At 38.5% G+C, this 20,956-nt stretch overlaps 1 protein-coding gene across 3 annotated transcripts in view; it reads right to left on the bottom strand.

The window, feature by feature from the left end:
• Positions 1-2,921: 2,921 nt before the first annotated feature.
• TOX3 (TOX high mobility group box family member 3) overlaps positions 2,922-20,956 on the bottom strand; it is an 85,461-nt gene continuing 67,426 nt past the window's right edge. For all 3 annotated transcript variants that reach the window (XM_074913580.1, XM_074913578.1, XM_074913579.1), the window contains exons 4-7: positions 10,323-10,592; positions 8,756-8,983; positions 7,320-7,400; positions 2,922-4,769 (exon numbers count right to left, since the gene is read on the bottom strand). In XM_074913580.1, coding sequence (XP_074769681.1) covers positions 4,032-4,769; positions 7,320-7,400; positions 8,756-8,983; positions 10,323-10,592 — 1,317 coding nt within the window. In that variant the 3' untranslated portion in view covers positions 2,922-4,031. The remainder of the gene's footprint in view (positions 4,770-7,319; positions 7,401-8,755; positions 8,984-10,322; positions 10,593-20,956) is intronic.

Below are 20,956 nucleotides of genomic sequence, written 5' to 3'. Positions count from 1 at the left end.
ACCTCTCGGAAAAGTATGGGAAGGAGGTATATTTTATTCTGTGCCAAAATGCTCAGTCCAGTTTATCAAATCCAAAATATTCATATTTAACTACATCTCTGGTAGTTTTGAGGGTATAATTTTAAAACTACAGTATATTTTGTTAAATCAAGCCCTACACAATGATCCTGTTTTACTTCCATCCACTTAGCCTATTAATGCAGGCTAATACTGCATGTTCTTGTGGCAGCAAAACCTAAAGTGTACCAGGAGACTACAGTGATAGATTACATGTACATGCTGTGTCATATCCAATTAACTCAAATTGACTGTGTACTGCATTATGCTGTTAGTGCATGGAAGATCAATAAATATGGAGAAAATCCAACGAGGCTCTCTCCATTCCCATCCAATTCTAGTAGGTCTGAGACAGATCATGCTCCTATGATGTGTATGCTGCTGCTGAAGAGGGCAGGTGGTGCATAGACACCATTCAAACTTGGCCTATTCAATCTAAACTCCTCTAACTCGCCATTCATGCATAGCAAAACACCATCTGGTCCTATTTTGCCTCCAGCAATCACAGCTGACCAAAAACGATAATAACAGCTGTTGCAAAACAAAAGCCAAACAAAGGGGGGAGGGAAAGGTTAGAATGAAGTCCAGTGCTGCAGAATACTCCATGAAGTGAGAAATGGAAAAGGAGCCATTCAAATAGCCAATCCCCATTGAAAAGAGTCAGTGCAAGACTTCTGGTTAAACTTGAGATATTTAATCCATCTGTCCTGCAAACCACAATGGTCAGGTGATAATATAAAATTGAGATTATGTTGCATAGAGGTATTTAAAGGCTTTGTTCTCCAAGTTAGAAACTAATGACCCTGTGTCAGCTAAAAATTAAACCTCCTTATGTTCTTTCATCATGTGTCAACCTGGGTTAATGTGAAAGTAGAATGTGGTTAACCGAGGTGATAAAGCATCTGAAACCTTGGGAAAAGAAGGGAGCAGTTAAGTGCTTGTAAATGATATGAAGGAAAACATTCTTTAAACCGTATACAACACTGAAATCATAAAGATACTGCATTTTTCCTGTATAAATTGCATATTAAGCAATTTAAATTAACAGTTTTATTTATGACCTATGATAGCAAAGTTATTCACTTAGACTTAGGGAATATGAACACCAACTTGCACAGTTTGAAACACAAGATGTTCTGCAATATGCTATTGTGGGTAATGTAAAATATAATTTTGTAGCAAGCAGGAGGATGCTCCAGTTTTTCAAGATTCAAATTTTGATATTTAAAATGTACAGTCCCGCATGATGATTAATTTATTTTAGCTTCAGTAATTAAAACTATTTTTCCTGGAATTGACCATCAGTAGTTCAGCAGCTCTTAATCAAATGTGATAAAACCCAGGATTTATGAAACCATTTAATGAGTGTAATAACACCTGCTTCTCGCTGCAAATAGTTGAAAACAGACTTCAGTTGTAATTAACTCTTATCACTAGTGACATTTTTCCAACGATACTTCATAGGTCTTCAAAATGACAATTACAGAACTAATACACAATTACTGTCACATGCAGTTTAGCAATTATTTCTGAAGACATTTGTCTAAAGGTTTCAAAACGACTATAAAATGGTTCCCTTTGTTATGTAACATTGGTGGTTAAAACCGACACACACAAAAATCTCTCCCAACCAGGCTCTGCCACGCCATTTCTAACACAGGCAAGCTTGGAATAAACATCCTCCATCGCAGACATTATTAGATATCACACTAAGGCTATTAGGAGCACGGGTAGCTGTCAACTAACACCTATTATGAAAAGCTTCAATTTATACATGATTTCTTCTGCTTCAAGAAATCTATAAATTTATAATTAGAATCTCTTGCTGTTCAATATTTGTACATAATAAACAGAGTACCTGAGGACGATGAAATATTGAAAGCTGTATTCATTATTAATAAACTCACACAGTATAGTACCTCTTCCCTCAAGTCTGACTGCAACTTTTGGGGGATCTATATTCCATTATTTTTGGGTTGTGGTCTGAATTTGGTAGCCATGGACACCGCCTCAAACAGGATTAGGATTCTGCTCAGGTTTGACACTTGCTGGTTTTAATTTTCATTTTATCATAAGCAGTTTAAGATTGTTGCCAGTGGTAATTTGCAATTTTTATCAAGACCTCTTCATTATAGCTTCTGACAGGACAGATGCTGTAATTAATCATGCAAGACAACTGGGGATAGTGGTCAGGCTGCACTCACAGCACAGATATTGCAGGCAAAGAAGGGAAAGAAGAAAATAAAGGATTTCTCCTCTCTGTCCAGCATAAAAATATATAAACAGCACTAATAACCTGACAACACACTGGATGTGAATGTTTCTAAACCCTTCATAGGAAATACCTGCCCTCTCCATCTCACCTGTTCTCTTCCCCCACCTCCATCTACCATGTCCTACTTTTATGATAAAATAAAAGTCAGACAACTCGGGATCAGCCTGAGTCAGAGTTGGGGGCTTACAGACAGGAAGCCCACAGCAGTAGCTGCCTTTAAATCTGAAACTCAAAGACACAAAGAAAACCACAATTTGTGCTTATTTGCATCTCTGAACACTACTGCCAAGGGACAGGTTCACTATCCTGTTCTTGACACCGGGTACCACAAATGCTTTGTAATTCTACCACCTGCTTTCTCTCTCTGAAGTCGCTGAAACCTCAGAGAAGTTGTACATGACTCTTCAGCAGTACGTCATGATGGATACAAGAGCTGGTCTCAGTTCTGATAGGTACCTGCTTACCCAGTATGTTTGATAAAAAGCCAAAAAGTTAAAGAAACTTTCCAAGAAAGTATTTGCATAAAGAATCATTTCTGGTTTTTGTATCAAAGACTTATGGCTCATCAGTTTTACTGAAATGTGTTTATTCTATAGCAAGATAAAAGCATTTATTTTAGATAAGCAAAATACAAACAACTTAATTGCTGCTATCATAACTCATAAAAAAGTATAAAACAGCATAAAAACACAATAAGCAATGTAGCAATTAATAATTCATGTTACCAGTGTTTACATTAAAGCCTCATTTATGAAAACTTTACAACACATGATATGAAAACTTACAACTTTTAAAGAAAATATTTACATTGATTATTCGGTTGTGGAGTTTCGTTTAAATATTCTACTGGTTTTGCAGCGTATTAAAAATTCTTGCATTTTTTCATCTTAGCTTTCTGTAATAACAGTTTTATTTAAGTGCATTTCCCTTTTAAAAATACAGTGTATTAAATCTGAAACTCATCACTTCGACACAGAATATAATATTCACATTTGTTCTGTAACTGGAATTAACGTAAGAGGGTAAATGTCAATATATATTTTCTTACAAACTATGGTAAGTTTATTTGGAGAAATGAAGTGAAAGGTTGGGTCAAACATTTAAGTTCAGTTACTTGCATTTATTTTTCTGAAGATATTTAGGAGAGAAAAAAAATTAAGAGCTTTGGCAAAAATCTGTGATTTACTCTATTTTTTCATGACAAAAAATGCCATCAACTAACTCATGTCATACAAGTATGATTGTATGAAATCCAATCATCATTTTACAGGTAGTTACAACTGTGCTTTAAGGGCTTCATGAGTTCATACTGCCTTGAAGTGCATTATTCAATTTTAGAGAAAGAAGGGTTATATCACATAACTCTGGAAGGCCATTTTGCAGTCATAAGGTCCAGGTATTTATTAGGCCATTTGATTCACATATTGTAGGTAAAGCTTAAATAAATTAAAAAGGCATCACATGAAAAAGAGCACAGCTTTTTTTTTTTTTTTAAACAAAATGATTTATAGTCAGCTAAAAGATGATACACAGCTACATTGTAGTTCTTTATTGCCTATCTAATAGACACTTTAGAGGATCATTCGATCTGTTATGCATCCCTGCATAACTACCATCAACAATTTACAGTTTTCAGCCAAATATGGTTTACCCCTACCCCCTCCATCAACACAAAGCCATGTTGCACGATCATTTATCTTCAGAAAATACTGACCTGTGATAATACTTGAGTCTGTGTCTGAGATTGTATTTGTGACTGGTGCTGCTGAGGTGCTGGCTGAGGGCTCCCAATGGCAGGGATGGGAGAAGTGATCTGAGAGGCTACCGGAGAATGCTGCTGAGGAGAAGGCTGTGACTGGTGTTGCATATGCTGCATTTGCTGCTGCTGCATTTGCTGCAGCTGTATGTGCTGCAGCTGCTGTTGCATTTGCTGTTGATTAATTTGCTGCTGAAGATGCTGCTGCTGCTGCAAATGTTGTTGCATGTGGTGCTGAAAATGCTGTTGTTGCATTTGTTGTTGTATTTGCTGATGCATTTGATGCTGATGTAGTTGCTGCTGTTGCATCTGCTGCATCTGTTGCTGCTGGAGATGCTGTATCTGGTGCTGCTGGCTTTGCATTGAGGGGCTGACTTGAGATGAAGATGGCGTTGCCACCATATTTGTTCCCATGGAGCTTATCAATGGAGCTGCAATGTTTGTTGGCATGTTTGGTGCAACGGTAACAGAAGCTACAATCTGATTCATTGGCAGTCTCATAGTTAAAGGTTTTGGAGCAATTGCTCTGGGGAGGGACTGTTGAAGAGTTTGAGGAGATGCCGATACTGTTGCATGTTGAGAAAGAGAAGTATTCAGAATAAGGGAGGAAGACAAATTTGTGGATGCCAGTGTTTGCTGAACAGAGCGAATTGTCTGGGCCTCAGCAGATTCTGCAGCAGCCTGTGTTTGGAAAAGAAATTCATCATATTTTAACAGAAAAAAACATTGTTACTGTTTACATTGAAATAAAAAGTCACAGCTACTAAGGGAGACTTTTTTGTGTTTTGTTTTCTATCAGAAAAGATCTATCAACAGTCTGAGAAAGATCACTGATCCACATCACCTCTTCATCTATCTCTGTATACTGTACCTCCAGTTCTTATTTGGACAAAAAACTAACCCATGCCCTTGTTCAACACCAGAAAGTCACAAATGTCACATACGTTTTGTGGCTGAGAGCCAGAAAGGGTCCAACACTTTCTAGATTCATACGCTTAAAAAAAAAAAAAAAACCTGTTCTTGACAAATCTGAGCAGAAGCATATCCCCACACACAAGTTATCAGAGCATAAGAGTAGTGAACAAACAATGAAACTTTTCAAACAGCTTTTAAAATTTGATTATTGTAGTTCTTCACATCTAAGGGATCAAGACCTAGGTATCTACAACAGACACAATCCTAAGGGAACATAGTCAAGGCACCTAAGTGAATACACTGGAAGGGGTACAGCTGCATCAGCGGGGTGCCCTGCTTAGGGAATCCTGCCTACTTCCAGTGTCCTGGAGGTTTCTGAGAGACACACCTGCAGGAAAACTACAATCCAGAGAGGCCTATTGCAATAAATGAGGTGTTCTGGTGCCCTGAAGGCATAGTTTTATTAGGTATATTTAAAATACTGAGTATGCTTAAATTAGATATATTTAAGCACCAAAGGTAGGATTAGTCTTTCACAGTTTTACACATCTGCATTGTACATGACATGTAAAATCCCTATATAAACACAACAGAGAGAAGAAGTCTCTTCTAGCAGTGGCTAAGGGAACTGGAGGTGTTTAGACTGGAGAAGAGGAGGCTGAGGGGAGACCTCATCGCCCTCTACAGCTCCCTGAAAGGAGGGTGCAGAGAGGGGGGGATGAGTCTCTTTAACCAAGTAATAAGCAATAGGACAAGAGGGAATGGCTTCAAGCTGTGCCAGGGCAGGTTTAGACTGGATATTAGGAAGCATTTCTTTCCAGAATGGGTTGTTGGGCGTTGGAATGGGCTGCCCAGGGAGGTGGTGGAGTCCCCATCCCTGGAGGGGTTTAAGAGTCACGTTGACATAGTGCTTAGAGATCTGGTGTAGTTGGGAACTGTCGGTGTGAGGTTAATGGCTGGACTAGGTGATCTTCAGGGTCCTTTCCAACTTAGACGATTTTGTGATCCTGTAACTGACATGTTTTAGACTTTACCTTAAAATGTGTCAAATTGTGCTGCAGAAGTGTCTATTCCATCCCTACTCTCAGCCACCACACTGGATGAAAAAGCTCCAGTGAGGATGTCTTAAATTAGAGATGAGATGAATACTGGACTTAAGAGTGTAAATTCCACTTGCAGTTTTCCCACAAGTTACTCAGCAGACAACGTCCCATGAATTTTGGGAGAAAATATGATTTCTGATGTTTTTGAAAAGGAGTGACAGGACTGACAAGATAAATTCCCTCAAAGGTATTTAGAATTGCAGCTGCTATTGAACTTAGCACTGTGATACTAAAGGCTTTGAGAATATCGAGTCCTAGAGACAATGGAAAAACGCAGCTTCTCAACGCAAGGAGAATAAATCTTCTAGCTTTGAAGAACACATATCTATAATTTCTGCTGTTGTATTTTTAATCTTTAATTAAAATACACAGCAACTTTCTCTGCAACTTACTAATTCTCTGCAATTGTACATTCAAATAAATATTCGCAGGAGTTAGACATCATCACATTCTTCTGCTTTCTTCTGTTATTTTTGTAATTGATCTTTATGAAATATTATTAGAGATATTATTATAATCAACCACCTTGGTTATTTTTTACCCATGTTTTAGATGTCCATAAGCATATTTTCATTTATGGTATTCAGATGCAACAGATCTACAACCGGTGCAGTGCTGCCAGTTACAAAGGTAATTCTCAAATAAGACAGCAGAGCTTTGTTTTCTTCACAAGTTTTATTTTAACTCAAGATGCGCTAAAATACTCCACGTGGCTTTCTGCCAGCTAGTCCATTTGTAAGCACTTTCCAAATTCAGAGCTATCACACTTTTTCCCCTCACCTGCAAGAAATACTTAACCTTAGTCATACAGTAACAGCTCTCCAGCTCCACAAAAAGTAAGACTGTCTTTTGAAAAGTAGCACTTTAGGAAAAACAAAACTCTGTGAATAGCTTGCAAATGTTAATGCCAAAAGGTCAGTGTATTTTTCATGACTGAATTTTACTTTTGTAGTGAAGTGCATTATTTTGCCTCCATAGATGAAGGAAGATGTGCATTTACAAAGTTATTGTTTGGTAACCATTACTGTGCCATTAGAGAGATGATTTTTTTTTGCAGAGACTAAGCAGGGTTCAAGCAGCAGCACATCATGTAGAGCTGTATTACAGAAGTCCTAGGATTCTACTTTTATTCTGCATAACACCCCACCCCCAATATTTAAATACCATTGCCAAAAGCTAACTTCCATTACATTGAAGGCATTATTAGGCTTACCTTAGAAACAAGGCTTGCTCTATAGGCAGCAAGTGCCTTTAGGTATTCTTTTTTGGCAGCTTCAGTTTTTCTTTTATATACCTATTAAAAGAGACCACAATTTCACCAACTTCAATTATTAAGACATTTTTGCCAGAATGCTTTCAAAATCACTTTCAAAGAAACAAAAAACACAGACCAAAACCCTGAAAACAGTCTATGGTTAGATGTGCTTTTTCTTCCCTGAAAGATCTAAGTATTCTTGCAGGAGGTTACAGACTTTCAGGTCTACTTGCTGGATTTGCATCACAATTTATGTTGATTTATTGTGAATAAAAAAAGCTGCTAGAGCAGCCAACTGTTTGACAACACTACCTATCCACACTTTACATCCCCAGGATATGATATTTTAATGAGTCTAAGTAACCAGGATACTGGAAGACAGTATTTCAGATGCTAAAAAGTATATGCAGTAGTATAAAATAGAAAAAAATGGCCATGCAATATTTTTTTTAAACAAATATTCAAACTACAAATAAAAAAAAAAATGTTTATATGTTTAGAAAAGGTCATTCATAGAGCTTGGACAATTTGCTTTCCCCAAAGTCGGTTTGAGAGAATCCCATTGAGTTAAACAAGAACAGTTAGGCAAAAATGAATTAATCTGTAATTTTAATCATCAGTAAATTTAATGTTCACCTTTAAATCATGTTCACCATCATCTTTTGGATCAGACTAAAAGTTTCCAAATGTACTTCACAAACAAGTATCATTCATATCTTGACAGAAGGTGTCCTATATGGGAACCTACTCTTCCATCTCAGCTTCCATTAACTGTTATTGGGAGCTGCATGGAGTACCAACAGGTAAAAGCCTCAAAGGATTTTTTTTTTTTTCCCCCTTCAATCCATGTGTAGGAGTTACATGTGTATAGAAAGAAGAATAACCCTCAAGGAAGAACAAACCTCATCTTTCTGTACCAAGTTTGAGTTGGAGATAACATTTCACATACGACATTGTAATGAGGCGTGGAGGATTGGCTTTAAAGGTTGGAAATCAACATGCTTTGTAAGAAATTCATAAGGCAGATCAAAGAAAATGTGCTGTACCTTCTTCTTTTCTTTTCTAACTTCTGATTAATAGGAAAAAAGAGCTTTGAAATAGGAATCATCAAAAGATGGCCCCAACAAGACTCTGGGACAACATCATCTGAGCTTTTTTACAAACTGCCCTTTAAAATTTAAAGACAAATACAGACATTTAATACTACCTACTGGCTCTTATAACAAAATGCTTTCTAGATGCCAAGTTTTCATCAAATTCAAAATCACTGTAGCTCTACAGAGTAAGAGGTCTACATCAGCAAGTAGCATGATCCACTCGGAGCAGAGGTAGGACTTTTTTTACAAGGATTACTACTTTACTTCTTGTGAGACAACTCTGCACCAATTGTTTACCTGTTTTTGTTCTTCTCCTAAACTGTCCCACATAGATGCCACTATTTTTGAAACCTCTCCAAATGTGGCATTCGGGTTCTGTCCCTTAATGGCAGCCTGTGTATCCCTGAAGAAAAGGGCATATGCTGACACTGGCTTTTGTGGCTCATTGGGATCTTTCTTTTTCTTCTTCTTTGGAGTCTTGGGCTTCTTGCCAGAATCTGGGGCAGCTCTTTTTTCTCCAGTAGCCTAAGAAACAGTAATAACAGAACAGTCAATATATGCATGAAATAAATCAGATCAATTCTGAAAAATTATCAACAGTTTGGCTTACTAATATATGATAAAGCTATTATGCAGGCAACATTTTGTAGAGTTCCTGTTGGGCATGCCTTTCTCCCATCAAATAACACTTAGTCTCAGCTTAATCTCATTAGATCTACTGGACCTAATACATGAATAGTTACTACTTATTGTAAGCATAGCTTAGAGTGTCAAAGCCTACAAGCCTGACCTGAAAAAGTACATCCCAAAGCTAATTTGTATGTTAAAAATTTAAGATTTAATCTAGAGTATATTTTGAATAGTCAATCTATGTTTTTCCATTAAGATGTAATTTCAGCAGTAAAGACTCAAAAGGCAAGAGCTTGGAGGCATTTCCTGATTCCCAGACTTAAGACTGTCAACTTAGACATGGGTCAGGGGTTAGAAAGCCCACCCTTCAGGCAAAAAGCAGCAGCAGCTACGCAGTTTGTATCCACCTGCAACGAACACCCACTGTGCCCACGACCCACCTCCACTGGCCCTTGCGCAGGGCCAGGCGCCTCTGGGACCCCAGGGAACCCCCAGAGCAGCACACCCAGGCCTGTGGGCAACTCTGGTCCCTGTGTGCACCTCGTGCCCTGTACCCTCTTGTGTTGAACTATGCACAGATTATTGCAACAAGGGCGTAGAGGGGCTCTAAATATACCTCTGTGATAGTCATTTTACTTTGGTATTTTGAGGATCCTGTACAATGATTTTTCCATATGCAGAATTTCCATAAACCTAATGAGAAAACCTTTCATGGAACAGTTTAATTTAGGCCCTTTAAATATACTGCTATAATAACATTTGCGCTTTATTTTATTGATAAAATTTTCCCTTTAGAACAGATTTATTTAAAGCAAAATGTAAATTAACTAAACTTACAGTTAGAAGAAAGCTTATTTTATTTCTGTCTAAATGTGTTTTTTTTTTCTGTCTATGAAATTTTATTTCTGTCTATGTTTTATATGAGTCCAGAGAATACCAAAATGACAAAACTGTCCAAGGTGATGAGCAAAGAGATTCACCAGATCTATAAAATCTGAAATTAATTATGAATGTATTAGACCAAATATATATGTATATTCTTACATTTATTATTATGGAGGTATTATGGAAACTTAAGTGAAGAAGCTAAACAGCAAATGAATCATTTTCCACTATACTGTAACATTTGTATTTTATATGACCACACTGCAGCTGAGACGATACTGCCACATTCATGAAAATATCGCATACAGACATGTAAAGCTTACTCACCACAGTGCATGGAATAACTTACTCTATTTGATTCATCTGCATCTTCTTCATTTATGGAGCTGGATGGGGAAGGAGTGGCTGATTTACTTGCAGGAGGGGAGGGAGAAGTGTGTGGCAAATTAGTGCCTCCTAAATTTAGCCCCAGCTGCGCACTTAGCTGAGACTGGTTAATGGTGGTTAGCTGAGAAGGAGGCATAATTCCCGAATGAGCAGCATCAGTCATATGGACAATAGATCTCATAATCAGAGAGTGATCCTGGCGATACTGGGAAACCTGTGTGTGACTCTGATCCTAAAAGAGAATGAAACGTTATTTAGTCATTAGCAGTTACCATATAGCATTATCACATAAAGATATTTTCACAGGCTTACAGAACTGACGCTGTCAACTTGCAGTGTGTTTAATTTCTTTTTGATGAATTAAATGCATTTTTTGATAAATTATATGCAGCAACAGTTACCACACTTGCCCTGGATTTCACTTCTCCCCCACTTGTGGATGGGTTTTTATTGTGGAATAAAAACTGCCTTTCCCCCTTTTTAAACATTTCTTCTCTGGATACAGTTTGAAATACTCACATAAACAACAGGGGAAACAGGCTGACTGACAATACAGGGAAAACACTGCAACTGAGAAGACACAAACTGCTGTCAAATGCAGAAAGTAAACAAAACCGGGGCGGGTGGAGAGATATATATATATAGGGAGAGAGAAAAGCATCTTCCTTTACTGACATTCAATTACTCCTAGCTGTTACTAGTAACAGTAGTAGGTATAAAACAATCCTGACTGAGTGGGATTTTAAAGTTGTTTTAAACAAAGAATACAGCCCTGCCAGTTCTTGAGTGCAGACACTGCAGCATGCTGGAGAACTGTTCAAGTAATTCTAATCACTCCTAAAAATCCTTGTTTGCAAGTACCACATAAAACTACACACTTTTATCTTTAATCCAACAATCAAATACATGTGGAAGTAGCAAGCTATGTACCAATCACTGACTTTTTCTTGTACTTCATGTCTCAGAAACTCAAGTGCTTGCATGGTTTTGTTTCTACTCTTTCTTGAGGGCACAAAATATGTCGTCTTCTACATCTGCACAACACTTACCACATTTGTAAATTAAAAGAAGCAAGACCCTGAAGGTAAAGTCAAGTGGGATCTGCCTATGAACAACTCAGTTTTCTTATTTTTAACCACAGGTATCAAGACACAATGAGGGAACATTGAAACAGAAAAGATTTTTAAAACAGTTAGTAAGTGAAGAATATAAATAGCTCCCAAATTGATTCAGTAACCTGATTAAGCTATAGCCATCATTGGAATAGACAGAAACATGAGAAACAAAAAAGATTTTGACAATTCTTTCATTATTAATAACCTACATCACAATTAGTAGCAGGCACAATGTTCCTTAATGAAATGACATAGGACAAAACAGCAATGCTGGGAGTCCAGTGTACAGTCCACTGGACTTCCACAATGGATTCTGACCTTCCCAGTGCTCTCTTATTAAAGCATGGATAAGACCACACCAATTTTCAAAATCTGTGTCAACATGGAGGTATGTTTAGCCCTAGCGACTTTCCTCTTACTTTTTACAACTCTTCCCTCAATAGAGGCTGTGGTTATGTGCTCCTGAAAGCCTTTTTTTAGATGGGACAAGTGCAGCCATACAAAGAAGCAATACATGTGTTAGAAAGGATGTACATCCTGCCTCATCCATCTTATGTACAAGTGCTGCAGCACACTGCTTCCCTGCAGCAATAAATCATATTAATTCTGAATTTGGCATTCATGTGTCTTTCTGCTGAAGCCTATACAGAAAAAAGAAATCCTTCTTAGCATAAAAGTACATGTAGTATTGCACCTGGATCCAGTACAGCTGAAGTTAACCCCACAAGCTCATGATACAGATCCTATACACCAGGTCTCACCCCCATTTTCCCCATACTTTCCAAGCCATTGCCATCTTGGCTCTTCATCCATACTGCACCACGCTGCCTTTCTTAAATTCTTTTAATATTTTTAGTGAAGGAGTGTAGATCCTTAGAGATCAATGCATGTGCCAAAAGTGGAGCACTTGATAGAGAAAGATCAAAACATCAGACTTACTGGCTGAAATACCCATTTGCTTCAGGGCACCTCTCTGAAAATTTACTGCTGTTAACTACAGGGTCATTTTGACCGTGACTTGTATTAGCACTGGCATCTGGAAGTTATTCAAAGTCTTTTGTAAAAGGATATCACTTTCTGCATATTACTCCATTCACTTTAGTTTACAGACATTATTGCATGAAGAAAAACTATGCTGGTAAAAAAAGGTGGAGATCATTAGAATGACATTCTCTCATAGAAATTAACTTTCTTCATTACTTTGGAGGCAGTACTTTCTTGGAGGTGTTCTACACCTAAAAGGCTAGCTCTTAGTCTTTCTTTATGGTTATGCAGTGCAGGCCTTTCTGGTCTTTCCACCAAGGCAACAAAAAATGGATGACATGGGCTACGAACCATTTACTCCAAGTCTTGTCATTTTGGTTGCATCTATGATATTATTGAGACTGAATTCTCTTGACTTGCACTGACCCAGAATCTAATTTTATACAGAAGCCCATGAATTCTTAACTGTTCCTTTTTCTAACACTATTTAATTCTTGTATCTTTTTTTCATCCACTTATTTCATTCCAGTTTTTCTTTTCTGTATATTTTCCTAACTTTTTCAGCTTTTTTTAAAAAAAAAAATCTTTAAAAATTCAGTAAAAGGTAGAAGTGGAAACAACAATATTTTGTAACTGGCTATCTAGTACCAAACAGATAAGACATATTATGTAAAAGAAAATATTTTGTATAATTTCCAATCTCTTATCATTTCATCACATGTGCATACGATAATGATAACATCTTCTGCACTTTGAATTTAAGTTCGAAAGTTAGGTCTAATCAATATTTTTGAAAAAAATCACAAAGGCAGGAATAGGAATTTCATTTTTTACTTTGTGGTATAGTATTGTGGCCATCAACAACCTATGGTCCCTACAGAAGTTGTTATGTTTGTACAGTGGTTTGGCAAGTAGCAAGAAGGTAGGGAACCTTAAAGTTCACAGCATTTGCATATAGCTCCTGAGCAAACAAAATCTTACAATGAGAAAACTATAATAAAGAAAATGAAATTTCCATCAATTATTTTAACTCTTATTTTTTCCCTTATAATACAAATACTGAACCAAAAGGATCAATAGCATTTCATTATCCACAAAAACTTTATCAAAGAAATGTTTAACAAAAATAATCTTATATCAGGAGCATGCATAGAAATACAAGCGCACTAAAACTTGCACATGACATCCTAATTACATTACTACATGAAAACAGAAAAGCTTATGTATTCAAAACAATCCACTGAGAATACTGTGAAAATTTTAGAGAATATCATAAAGCTCTTTTACATAAACTTAACCAGAAGTAAAAGTGATACACAAGTATTATAAGCATTCAGGATTTTTGTAACATTATGCAAAAACAACAGATTAGTTCTGACAAATTAATTAACTTCTCAAGTGGACAGAAGCAAGTTTTGATTGAGCCTGATCTGCTTTAACATCTTGGACTGAAGCTAGGTGCTTTTAACACAAGTCAGGCAAAAACTCAACCACTGGCTTACTCAGCATGACAGTCAAACAAGGACACAATGTGTGAAATGGAAAACCAAAGAGAAATAACTTGTGTGATTCCTCTCTAGACTGAAATGACTGTCTCAGATCTCTCTGTTGTTATCCTACACAAGTGCTACAAAACCACCTAAGGTACAGAGTCATTTTCTGAGGGGAATGCCAGCCACCTCTCTGGTCTGTTCAGTTATACACATGGATTAAAAAAGCAAAATATGGTCCAAAACGTTTCCCCCTTCACAAAATAACCTTATGGTGACCGTATCTAGGCACACTGGCTTTCTATCACCACTTGCTTGCAGAGCTCCAAAAGCACATGTTATAAAGGCATTGAGCATTTGATGCATAGAAGTTCTCATCAAAGGAACTGTAAGGATATCTGTCCATCAAACTATCCTACTCTCAACTATTCTAATCTATTTCAAAAGTCATGCCAAAGAAGTCATATTGCCCAAGGACGTCTCACGGCATATGCCAAATATATACCTCATTTTACTTTTGATTTGTAAAAGTGTAAGTTCTCAAAAATTGATAAAATATCAATTCCTCAACAGCCACTGGAAAGCAAACAACAGAGTAATGAGACTTAAAAAAAGGGAATGTGTCTCACGCTTTAATTTATCCAGTATTATCAAAGGTGTTTTTCAACAATTACTGTACCTGAGCCAGCAAAAGCGAAACATACCATTGAGTACTAAGGGAAAAATTAAGGTAATAAAAGATAGTTCGTTCTTCCATTATCGACTCATTAAGCATCCAGTGGTTAATACAGCTAGCATTTATTTTGACAGATAAATGCATCCAGCCATTACATCAAGAGATGCCCTAATTTTCACTTACTCTGCATTTTGAGAATCATTTACATACAGTAGTTTTATCCTGGATTTCTACTCTAATATAGTTTTAATCTCCAAGAACATTCAACATGATATTTAAAAATATAGCTAGGAAATTACTTTTTAGAACATTTTGAGTAAAACTGAAGTCTTCATTAAAATCAATGTCTACAGCCTTCAAACATTTAAATAGGCAACACCTTCAGTAAGACTCTTTCTAGCCATGTCAGGACTGAGCCCATGGAAGTGCCTACAGGAAGATGCAGGGCTGGGATCTGACCCTATACTGCATGAGCTAGTTTTTTAAGGAAAGTGAGAAATCTGCCAACAAAAATAACTATGCAAAACCCAACATTTATGGTTATGCTCACTGTGCCCTGGTTTCAGAAGCTGACTTAAAACATTATATATTCTATTGCCTCAGGAATTTGTCACTGTCAATGTAACATAAGCTGATGTAATATTTTAAAGGATATACTTAAGTTGAAGCAAATGCACTGCAATGTAAAAAGTGAAATACTCAGTTGTCCCTGTCTGTAAATTACTTCCTTTACTTTTGGGCAAGTCAGCATATCTCTAGAAGAAATTCTCAATACTCTTTTTCTCCACAAGTAGAGATAAAAGAATCCATTAATCTAAATTTTTGCAAGATTGGAACTCACTGCCAATCAAAACAAATCAAACTAACAGAATGCTTTTCTCTGCCAGAGATTAAATCCTTACTTAATAGAATACAAAACAGTTGCACTTGGTACTGCCACCACTGAAGAAGTGTCCTTCCTCTCCCTTCCTCAGATAATGCCATCAGTAATAGATCTGTCAAACTGCAGTTATCAGAATATCCACTACAAGCAGCAGCTTCTTTTCTCTTGCAATGAGAAAACTGTGTTTTGCTTCGTGTCTCTACAGAAAAGAAAACCTTACCTAATTTAATTCCCAAATAAAAGCTACAACAAACAGCACTTGTGTCTCCTCCCACTCAGGAGAGAAAGACAAGCAGCCTTCTGCAGACTTTCAGTGAAAATATTTACAGTTGGGGTCTCAATACATACCGGATCTCCTCTTTCCAAAGGGTCCATTCCTCCCGCCCAATAGGCAGCTCGTTGAGTTAACAACCACAGCACTCTCAGGTCGTAAGTGGTCAAAAATACTCTGGGCCCCCAGTACCCTTGTGCCTCATCTTCTGATAACAAGATTTGATTGCCACCAGTCAAAGATACCCTCCATACATATTCAGTCTCAGTTTTCTAAGCTTGTCCGGTATATTTCTCCTGAATTTTCAAAAACTCAGTCAATACAGTATCACTCAAATGGTGATCTGTGGAGCTCCTTCACACTGGTCATTAGTGGTCTCCATTTTAATGAATGGTTTCAGGGTTTCCCCTCATTTTGGGGGTAAAAAAGGTCTCAGCTCATTTCTTACTCCTTTGTTGGATACAAGGGTCTATCAGCCAGTTTTGCCAGACTTGAAAATCCTGGTTCACTATCCAGAAGAAAATTAAGATCTGTCAGGTTGCGGGTTTCTTTTTCATTCTCCTCTATTTCAGACTGTAAGATATTTTTTTTTGTTGGTTCAGGATATCAGACAGAGCTGCGTGGCATTGCTGAGTGGTGTTATGCTCAGTAACTAATTGGCTTTGCAAAATTTCAATTTGCTCTTGCAAAGATTTGACCGTTTTAGTAGCATCATGTTCCTTGGCCAATTGATCCTGGAGAGCTTATACCAAATCTTGCAAGGATCTGATTGTTTCCCCTTCTGCTTGCCTGGTCAAGCGTCTATCCTTTTGGGCTGTGGTCAGTGCTGTCCCTAACACAGCACACACTTCAGCTTTTCCTTTGCCTGGCCACAATCCTTGCTCCTTTGCAAGGATAATGATATGGCTTGTCACTGCTTCTGGATTATGCCAATTATCGTGGGCCCAGACCATACTTGGCAGAGTAGGACGTGCCTTATACTCCCTCAATTTCTCAAGAATAGGGAAGCAGTCAAGCACGGACACTTCCCAGGCAGTTATGGCTTGCCACTGCTCGAATGTCTCCTAGTTTATAGCCAAGAGGTCACTTCCCAGTTCTCCATGTCTGTGTTTGTCAGATGGAGAACTGGTATCTGTTAGGGCTTTCCAACACCAAGGGAATTGTGCCCACGATGTCAATCAATTTCAATGTCACATCCTGCTCAGACGAGGGAGACAAATGACTTAGATTCATAAATCCCCAATGGAGTGGACAACGGTGAGACAGGTCTCAAAGTTCAGACATCAACAGTTAGTAATTTCCCACAATGTATTAACTGGATACATGATAACTGACTAAGTATATAACAAATTATGGCAAGTGGTACAATATGACTTGCATTAATTAATGATAACAAGGAAAGGGGAAAAGGGAAGAGAGCTAGAGCTGGGAATAGAAATAGAGACCACTGGTCCAGGTTCCTGTGTTGGTCCTGCCAACGAGGTCCAAGGATGCATCTTTCATACTTCACTTCACTTTTGCTATCCTTGCCCCTCCTCAATTTATACAGACCTTTCCTTAGTCCTTCCCTTAGACTGACCTAAACATCTACGTATCACGTGTATGGGGAGGAATAAGGCACTTCATGGGATGATGTAACTAGCTTGATTTTGTTAATCTTCATTAGCGTATGCAGGGATGTCAACTTCAATATGCATTTCGCAGACAATGAAGCAAAGGTTGTTCACTGGACAGATGGCCCTTGAAACTTTACAAGATACACCAGAGCAGAACTGTCCTGTCTCCACAGACTCCCTCCTCCAGCTGCATCCAGGCAGCCTTATCAGCTCCGGACTTCACATTATCCATTGTGTGACGATAGTTTCATCACTTATATTTGAGACATTCCTTGGCTCGGGGGGCCTCCACACCCCCCATTCCTTATCTTTACCAAGTCTCATCTCCCGCCATTGTTTATGCTTCTCTCAGGCTTTGTTTCAGAAAGTTACAAGTCATCTCTTACATGTTGGTTCAGAAAAAAATTATGTCTGCAGCTGGATCTAAAAGATTGGTAGGTGACAGAAGGCTTATGCAAATCCTGCTGCCTGAAGAACATGAAGTAAGTGCAATTTCTTGGTCTGTGTGTTCCCCCAGTCCCACTACATCAGAATTTCTCATTCACACAAAGCACGTAAGCTGGAGAAGGGACATGAAAAGAAAAAAAATAAACACAAACCCAAACCAACAAACATGAGGGCCCACTGATTTATTCCTCAAAACTGAGCAGCTATCTCCTTTTGTTCTGGCAACCTCAGATGTCTTTAGAAATTAATCTCCTGCAATATGATAGAATTTTCTTATTCAGCTGCAACCTCCAAGTTAGTTCAGCATGTTTTATTGGAATCTTTCTTATTTACCGTCCCTTGCTTTTCTCTGGGATCTGATCTGCAACCACATTTGCAGTAAGCCCTCACATGGCTGGTGTTCTTCATACTCTCCTGTGCAGCACAGAGCTTTCATCAGAGCAGACAGCCTGACCTGTTACAGGGAGGGTAAGAGTGCTGTAAGACCACCAAATAGCAAGTTAAAACCATTTCTTCTATGGAACCCCATTTGGGCATTAGGAGCCCACCCACACCAGGCAGTGCAGCACCACCTCAGAGATGTGACTCCAAGCAAGAAGGTGCCAAGGAACTGGTCCAACCAGGCTGGGCACTTGCCAGACCAGCACTGCTCTGGGTCCCAGGACTAGGCACCTTGGCAATACTGCTCTGTGGTCTCTGCTGGTACCAGCTCATTCACAGCATGCTCAGCATAACAAAATACTGCATTACATGGTGAAGAAATACTAGAAGTTCACAGCTAGGCCAAAATCACACAACTATCAAACTAAGAGACAACAACTTTTCTCTGAAATGCTTATAATTCTTACCCAAGATGCCCCACCACTCTAGCATGGAGCATTTGCTCTTTGGGAAATTTGTTCTTACCCGTTTACCTTCCTGTGACCCTGCAGATTCTTCATGCAGTGCCCAAAGTGGGCTGAAGGGATAATGCCTCTTGGTTGCCTCAGTTGATATGGAGTCCTTCTGCTCTTGCAAGATGGATGGCCCCACTGGCTTGCTATAGCCTTCCACCTATCCACAGTGGCTGCTACAGATGCTTTAACATCACCTAATTCACAACTTCTTTATAATTTAATTTTTACACCATTTTGTAGAGGCATTTAAAAACAGATTCTTCACTCTCTTCTCCCCAAACATCTACCATACTTTAAAGCATATTGCATCACACTCCTTTTGGACAAGGTACCCAACAGCATGATCACAATACATGTGTGACTCAGATCACAGATCTGGGCTCTGATCTGATGAGTCTGTTGGCATGAGGAGCTTCTCTCCAAATTAGCAGTACAAGTTTAGGTCTGCTGTATGCAAACAGTGAAAGCACATTGCAAACAAATCCTGGATAGTTAAAATTAAGTCCCAGAATGTCAGATAAATGCTGTTAGCAGTTTTGTTACAACCTCTGCAACTTCAGGCACTTCAGCTCTCAAATCAAAGGCAGATTTCAAAGGTCCTTGATACACAGTAAGCAACGTGGGGAGAGACTGCAAAGAAGCATGACAACTAACAAACATTATCAAAGGTAACAAAAATTGCGCAAGCAACTGGGGGGGACATGCCTGGGGGTTACATGGCATTTGTTTAAAAATTGCTACAAGTGTTGGTAGCCATGCTCTGGGAGGGTGGTGTGTTTTTTCTTGGGGTTGGGGTAGGGGGTTTTGTTTGGGTTTTCTTTGTTGGTTTTTAAAGCAAACCAGAAAAAGTATGTCTCATTATCTTTTGTATTACCAGAGCCAGGTACTTTTTTTTCCAGCTACCTGGCAACACAGAATAATTTAAAACTTATAGAGATTTGTGTCATTTCTTTATAGTTTGAGAACTTGGAAGTGGAAGCTGAGTACTGGATAAGCTGTGGAAGGGGAAACACAGGAGGTAACAGCAGAGAATAGCAGAAATTTCAAAGGAAGTTTTCAAATGACCCAAGAACGAGGGGGTGGCTGGGCCCAGCAAAGCCTTTGGCCAGGTACAACATATCCAGATCAGCTGCAGCATCTGCCTCATTTAGCAGTTTAAAGAAAGCAGCACCTGATCTTAAACTCAGTAGGCAGAACAGTTTAAAGCCCTGTTACAGGCTTGGTGCCCAGCTGGTGTCCACGGTCACACACGTTCGCGTTCCTTCTGCGAGCAGTTCTTAGGAATATCAGAGATTCAGCTTCCGCTCCAATTCCTGACAGCTTTCCCAGTGGGGTGTATCATTTTCCACATATTCATATGGGACTTCACAATATTTTCTGGAGCTGATGGATCATGATTTAGGCATTATTAATATAGTCACACTCTTTTTTCCCCGGACTGTTCTGCCAGTGTTACTGTGTTTCTCTTTCATGAGGAAGTCCCTCATGTATCTCAATAGGTAATAACCTACTTGCATAATTTTTCAATTATTTTTTTTTGGAACCAGCAGTACCTGCTCTTCAGATTGGTGTCTTTGGCAACTGCGGCCACTTTATTTCCTATAGACAGGTTCTTTCTTGAAGTTACTATGAGTTGCCTATTTTTGAAAACAGCACCAGAATCTGTTTCCTTCTCCAACCATAACGGCGCATTAACAGATGGCCCATTGTGTCTGTATCGATGAGAAAGGAGGGAAGAGCATGTCTCAGAAAAATGACTATATTATCCACACCGAGTATTACAATGTCACTGAGGACATGAAAATCTACACACTATTAAAATCCTATTATTTAGTACATCATGAGGCTAACACCGTCTTCCTATCATGTTAAAGTCGTAGCATGTAGTTTCTGTGCAGAAGCCACTGCTGTCGTCTCCAGGGATTTCAGCCCATTGTCCACCTTCCCCCGAGGCCCCATGAGCTGCGCACACATGTGCTCTGAAAGGTAACTTAACAATGCACAATTATGTCATCAGACATAAAATAAAATATTAACTATACACCAATCAGAAAAAATGACTCTGTAAAGACTTGGAAGTTCATCAGCAAAGCACAGAGCTCAGATCTGTGGGCAGAAACCAGCCTGTCACAGCGCTGAGCTGATAGCGGGCACCAGAGCTGCAAAATCCCAACTGTGTCCTAAAGGTCTAATTTCACAAAGCATCCACCACCATTTG

This window comes from Athene noctua, chromosome 9 (genome assembly GCF_965140245.1).
Source record: "Athene noctua chromosome 9, bAthNoc1.hap1.1, whole genome shotgun sequence".
In the NCBI taxonomy this organism is placed as follows: domain Eukaryota; kingdom Metazoa; phylum Chordata; class Aves; order Strigiformes; family Strigidae; genus Athene; species Athene noctua.
Note: the sequence above shows the minus strand (reverse complement) of the source record. Positions and strands in the feature narration are given on the sequence as shown.